At 42.4% G+C, this 6,555-nt stretch overlaps 1 protein-coding gene across 1 annotated transcript; it reads left to right on the top strand.

Moving 5' to 3' along the window:
- Nucleotides 1-2,347: 2,347 nt before the first annotated feature.
- Nucleotides 2,348-2,788, top strand: LOC103603914 (epididymal secretory protein E3-beta-like). Its single transcript, XM_008588494.1, has one exon. It carries the CDS (start codon nucleotides 2,348-2,350, stop codon nucleotides 2,786-2,788), a length of 441 nt encoding a protein of 146 aa, XP_008586716.1.
- Nucleotides 2,789-6,555: the final 3,767 nt, after the last annotated feature.

Here is a 6,555-nt window from a genome sequence, read left to right as displayed (position 1 = left end):
TGCTGATGTTCTATGATATGCCATGAAATATGGTGCCTTGAAAAACTATGGCTCCCTTCCTTCACCTGGTTCTTCACTCATCGGCCCAGGTGGCTTCTCCCTCCCACCTCGCTATGTTCATTGGATCACTACTTGAATTTAAATCTTCAGTAGATAACACAAATTTGTTAGAAAGGGCTCTGGATAAATGAACACATGACAGCCACCTTATTGTTCCTCAGAATCATCTCTCAAGTCACCCAAACCCAGATGTGCAGAATTCCTCCCTTTTTGCTCTCCCCTCTCACCCAAAGAACTAGAAAGTAGGAGGATGTACAGACTGTGCTCTGAGACAGAACTCTGTTCAGTCTATCAGCACATTATTCCCTCCTATTCGAGGCATATTTGACAAGAGCTGGGGTTTGAAGATGAGTTCTGGATATAAACTGAACATTTTGACATTGTAATACACAGTCACCCTGTGAGAAACTCAACCAAGATGGATTAGCTAGGAGCATCTCCTGAAGGTATTGATAGAAAACATGTTCAAGTATTTAACTTTACCCATAAATTGCATCTTTGACTAGATATTCTTTCACCTCTCAGTGAAGGTCCCAGGGTTCACAACTCCAAAGGTGGTTTCCTCACGGAAGTTCCCATACAACATAGTCCAGCCATCCAGGGACTCTTCCCCAGAAGTTTGTCAGGAAGTTAGTTTAGGAGTCACATCTCTGATTGTCTCCTGATAACTCCACTGTGGGGTAATCTCTCTCCTGGGCCTTGCAATTCTTTAGTGCCCAAGAGTTAGTCTTTGATGTTCATAGCCTTTGCTTGAGGCTATTCTCAGAGTGAACCCAAGTGTTCTAGATGAGAAGGTTCACATAATAAGGCCGTCCTCTCTCTCCCACCCCCACCACTACCAATCACCTGGAGTGCTGTACCTGCCACGGCTATTCCTTTCTCCACTGCTGCAGACTCCTTGGGCTCTAGCAAAGGGGAAGAACACAGACTCTTCTTTCCAGATCCACGTACTGATCCCCACTACAACCAGTGAGGGGAACGCTGAATCTGAATAAGGTAAATTAGAAGGGTTGAAACTGAGGATGTTTGGGGAAAATGCCCAAAACCACTGGAAGAAACTTAATTGAACTTACAGATAGAAAAGAATGGAAAATTATACAAATCAGAGGGGGGGAAAGCCTGAATTCAACTCATTATTAGTCCTACTGATACGGCCTTTTCCCCACCACTCCCTTCCTCCACCCCCCGTCTTCCCAAGCATAAAACATTAAAACAGCTTGAATCCTGGTCTTCTTATCCTATTTAGGTCTTTATGGCCAGGGACAGGGCTCCACAAATGAGAATGCCTACCCCTTCTTCTGTGCCTGATGTAGGCACTTGACTCCCTCAGAGGTGCTCTTACATACATGTATCTTATTATAGTTCACACCTCTGTGAGGAAGCAATTATTAGGCCCATTTGAGGACACTGGTGCTCAGTTGTGAATCAGGTTAGAAGTTCTGTAGGGCCTGGTACACCTCTCATAGTAAATGAGGACAGAGGGCTAGTTTAAAAGGGAGACTTTTTCAAACAACTCTACACTCTATGCTATGCTAGAGTAGCTCCTAGCAGTTTTAGTCTTGGTGCTTGATTGATTAGAGCAATATTTCAAAACTGGAATTTCTTTATGATGACATTCTCCACAAGCAGCTCTGACAAACCAAGCTCATTTATAATGATGATAATTTGGGAAACGGCCCCTGAGAAGTGGGTAGTTAGAAGTGAAATTATGTTTCACATTGGCTTTGGGGCAGTGTTATAAAGAAGTCAAGGTTGGAGACGCACATTATGCAGTCAGTGTAATTGCAGCCTGAGCTGTGATTTCAGGGAACTAAAGCCTTTCTGCCCAGGAAATATCCTCCAAATAGTTACTCATGTTCTACATTCCCTTGAAAGGTGACAACCCTTTTCACTTTGCAGTCAAAAAGCTTAGGATACCATTCTCTTCTGGATACATGATGCCTGAGAGTTGATCTGGTAAAAAGAGGCTAACTAGAGTGCAACTGGCTCCTTAGGATGGGTGGAAGAGAGAAGTCAGAAGATGTTTGGAATTCTCAAAATAAACTTCAATTTTTTCTGATTTTGTGCATGGCTTACTCAGGCTGAGCATATTTTTAGTTCTTGTGAACTTTGTTATCTAATAAGAATTATCGTCTTCTAGTCTGGAAACCAAATATTGAAATTGGGCACAAGTGCCTGTACTGGCAGGGAAAGGAATTCTAAGGTGGAGCTCAACTCTCTGGGCAGTGTCTCAATAATGCTTTCCTCTCTCTTCCCTGTGGACATGCAGGTGGCCCTGGTGACGGAGATGGCATCCTCTCTAAAGGTCTGTGGCATGCTTTTGGCCCTGCTGTGCCTCCTATGCAGGCTGCTTGTGCATAGCAAGAACATTTCCTGGAGGGAATTTATGAAACAGCATCATCTAAATCCAAACAGGGAATTCAACAACTACAAATGTGATGCCCTCATGAGGGAAAAAGGTCTGGAAAACAAGAACTCTAACATATTCATCTATATCTCATGGTTCAAAATCAAGAAAATATGCATTAATAATAGGTGGAATGACCGCTACAGAAATGCATACGTATGGTTCCGATATGCTCTCAAAGTACTCAAGTGTTACTGGGAGAATTCAAAAAATAGCTACAGAGAGAGCAGGAGTTACAACTACTTTGAATTCCATTGTAACATGGATGGGTATGTTGATGGCATAGAGGACCTGAAAATGGTACAGCCTATCAACAGCTAGAAAGTCTACCCACACCCCCAGGTTTAGGTAGAATATTCACTCTTTCCCAAGTGGTGACCACTCTCTGCTCACCTGCCACTCCCTACTTTGCCTTTATGTGTAAATGTTTTCCAACTACTTAGAGTTATGTATCACATGGTTTCTTGATACCATAACTTTGCCTATGTTTTTTCTCTGCCAGGAATAACCTTCTGTCCTCATTTCCCTAATTTACTCATACATTTTTTTTCAAAATTCAGTCTATATGGCATCTCTTATTGACTAACCCAGGACTTTTCCTGACATTGACTCTCTTTATACCTACTCAAGCTTCCCTTCCCTAAATAAATTATATTATTCCAATGCAATGTTTATATAAGTGTGCAGAGTATGTGTTGCGTGATTGGTATGGGTGGTGTGTGTGTGTGATAGAGATTGTGCTTGTATGTGATTCATGCTCTGTGTAGGTTAAAGTGTATTTTATGTGTGTGTGTCTAATGTATGTGACATGTTTATGTGTATGATGGGGGTGTAAATGTTTATGTGCTAAGCTAGAGGCAAGTTGTGACCCAGGCATTTATTGTGGTGACATGCTTAGGAGAAAGACCAACAGAAGTTTATTAACATGTATCTCATGTATACTGTACAGGGAGAAACTCAGAGATGAGTAACTCAAAGAAGTTGCTAAAATTTGGGCTTAAATACCATCTTAGGCTGAAACAAAAGAAGGTGCGGGGAGGCAAGTTATAGGGAGATGACCAAGAAAAGTATGGTACACAAAGGAAAGGTTTGTTATGCAGAATTAAGTCAGTTCTTTCTCCCTTGATAAAAATGTCTTGTGATTTAGAGTCATCTTCTTCCAGGTACAGAGAAGGAGACACCCTTATAAATGGAGATTTTCTTTATAAGTGTAAATTTTCCTTACATAAGGGTAACATATTCTATTTTCAGAGCTTCTCCTATTTCTGTTTTTTCTCAAAATAAACAGTTCAAAATAATCTTGGGAATTGTGGGAAGATGGAAGACTGGAGGAACCCAAGGTGTGCTCCTCCCATAGAAAACCAGAGAACGCCCACTGCCACCACTGCCACAATTGCTGGCAACATTGTCGGGGCAAAGTACAATTACCTGCCTTCCCATAGTGAGCTTTGCCATGCTCTCCACCACTGCTGCCTGCAGTGTGGATCCTGCTGCTGCTGCTCCCAGCAGTCATCCGTGCTGCTGCTGTTGCACCAGCCAGACTGGCCATGCATGGGACCCTTTCCCAAGCTGCTGCACCAACCAGCCTGGCTGCATGCAGGAAGCCCAACCATAGCCACTAGCAGCACAGCTGCCACCACCAGCAGCTATCCATGCCACTGCTGTTGCACCAGCCAGACTGGCTGCACAGGGGACTCCAAGCCAAGGCTGAAGCAGTAGCCATCTCAACTAGGAACAGCCCCCCACCCCCCGCTGTTGCCTGAGGTGCAGCTCCTGCTACTGCTGCCCACAGGTAGCAGTCCATACCACTGCTGCATCAGTCAGACTGGCCACATGTGGGAAACCCTAGCTGCTACCACCAGCAGTTCAGCTCCCACCACTGCCACCACTGGCAGCCACTGCACCAGTCACACTGGCTACACAAAGGACTCACCACCACCACCACCACACATTGACATAAGGAGGGTCACAATCTGGGTCACTGGAAAGAGATAAGCCAGCACAGACCCATGTCCCGCTGGCCCAATCCATAGGCAGAATTACGCTGCCCCCATGATCATGCACACTTGGATGGGAGCTATGTGCACAGCACCCATGACTGCCTTGACCCAGGGAGAGACACATGCAGAGACTGTGGAGAGTACAAAAACCCAGGATAGCTAAATAGTGTACAGAAGAAAATTCCCAGCCACCCCCAACCCATGCCCCAATCAAGGGAGCAAGGACCCAGGATAAGCCTTGGCCTGTAAGAATGACAAAAGAGAAACCCTGCTCAGGGTCATCCATTCAAGCTGAGGAGACCCACTATACCCTGTGCACTCAACAGGGTCATGGAACTTTAGCAGGGGAGCCAAAAAGCCCACCCAGGGTCATTCACATAAGCCAAAGAGTGACAAGGAACCAAAGCACTTTACCCAAGAACTCAAGATCTCACCCACATTCTCAACAATCCAACACAGTGTAACTAACCACACCAAGGAACCATGAAGTGCCCCAGTGCCTAGGCCATGAAGGCACTCACATGCAGCTGACATTGAGTACAGCTGAAATATCCACATGAAAATTACACTACTGCATCTATGTGGAACCCATACTAAAATACCCTACTCACAGATCAGTATAAAACACATCTAGAGGAGGGAGTCTCTGTCCTCGAAGCCCATTCCAGAGTAAGGAAAGAAGCAACTGTGCTACCAGATAACTAAACATCAAGGTAGAGATACCAGAAATAAGAAAAAAAAAAAAAAAAGTATCACACCACCAAAGGAATACAACAATTCTCAAGTATCAGACCCCATAGAGCAAGACACCCTTGAAATGACTGAAAAGGAAGTCCAAGCAAGAATCTTAAAGAATCCCAGTGAGATACAAGAAGACTCAGTTAGATGACACAATGAAATGAGCAAAACTACCCAGAATATGAAGGAGAAAATTTACAAAAAGAATGTAGCAGAACTCCTGGAACTGAAGAATTAATTCAACAAAATCAAAAAACAAAACCAAGAGGTTAAGCAGCAGGCTAGAGCAAGCAAAAGAAAGAATTTCTGATCTTGAAGACCATCTTTTTGAGAAATAACCCAGGCAGACAAAAAAGAAAAAAAAAAAAAGAAAGAAAAGAAAAAGAAAGAAAGAAAGAAAAAAATGATCTTGAAGACCATCTTTTTGAGAAATAACCCAGGCAGACAAAAAAGAAAAAAAAAAAAAAAAGAAAGAAAAGAAAAAGAAAGAAAGAAAGAAAAAAAATTTTTTTTAAAAATGAAGAAAGTCTGTGAGAGCTATCAGACAACATTAAGCACACTAACACCAAACTATGGGTATTCCAAAAGGGCAGGAGAAAGGAAAGGGTATTGAAAACATATTCAAAGAAATAATAGCAGAAAAATTCCCAGGTATTGGGAGAGACATGGACCTTCACATCCAGGAGGCTCGGAGATCCCCAGACAGATTCAATCCCAAAAGGTCCTCTCTGAGACACATTATAGTCAAATTGACAAAACTCAAAGACAAAGAAAGAATCCTAAAGCAGCAAGAGAAAAAAAATCAAGTCACCTATAAGGGAGTCCCCATTAGACTAATAGCAGACTTCTCAGCAGAAATTCTACAAGACAGAAGAGAATGGATAATATATTCAAAATACAAAAGAAAAAAACTACCAGCCAAGAATACTGTACCCAGCAAGGTTATCCTTCAGAAATGAAGGACAAATAGTATATTTCTCAGACAAATAAAAACTGTGAGAATTCACCAACACATCACCAGCCCTGCAAGAAATCTTCAAGTAGGTCCTACATCTGGAATCCAGAAAGTGGCAATCACTACCATGAATGCACAAGAAAGAACAAAAACCACTGGAAGAACAAAAATGCAAACAAGAAAAAGAGATAAACTATATATTACTACCTCAAAAAACTAACAAACACCAAACAATAAATACATCCAAACAAAAATCAATAAAATGCCAGGAGTAAGACAACACCTCTCAATAACAATTCTAAATGTAAGTGGATAAATTTCCCACCCAAAAGACACACACTGGCTGATTGAGTTAAAAAGCTAGACCTGACTGTATGTTATCTTCAAGAGACTCA

The sequence above is a fragment of the Galeopterus variegatus genome, unplaced genomic scaffold, assembly GCF_000696425.1.
Source record: "Galeopterus variegatus unplaced genomic scaffold, G_variegatus-3.0.2 Scaffold4864, whole genome shotgun sequence".
In the NCBI taxonomy this organism is placed as follows: domain Eukaryota; kingdom Metazoa; phylum Chordata; class Mammalia; order Dermoptera; family Cynocephalidae; genus Galeopterus; species Galeopterus variegatus.
The sequence above is the reverse complement of the archived record's forward strand: the minus strand, read 5'-3'. Positions and strand labels throughout refer to the sequence as shown.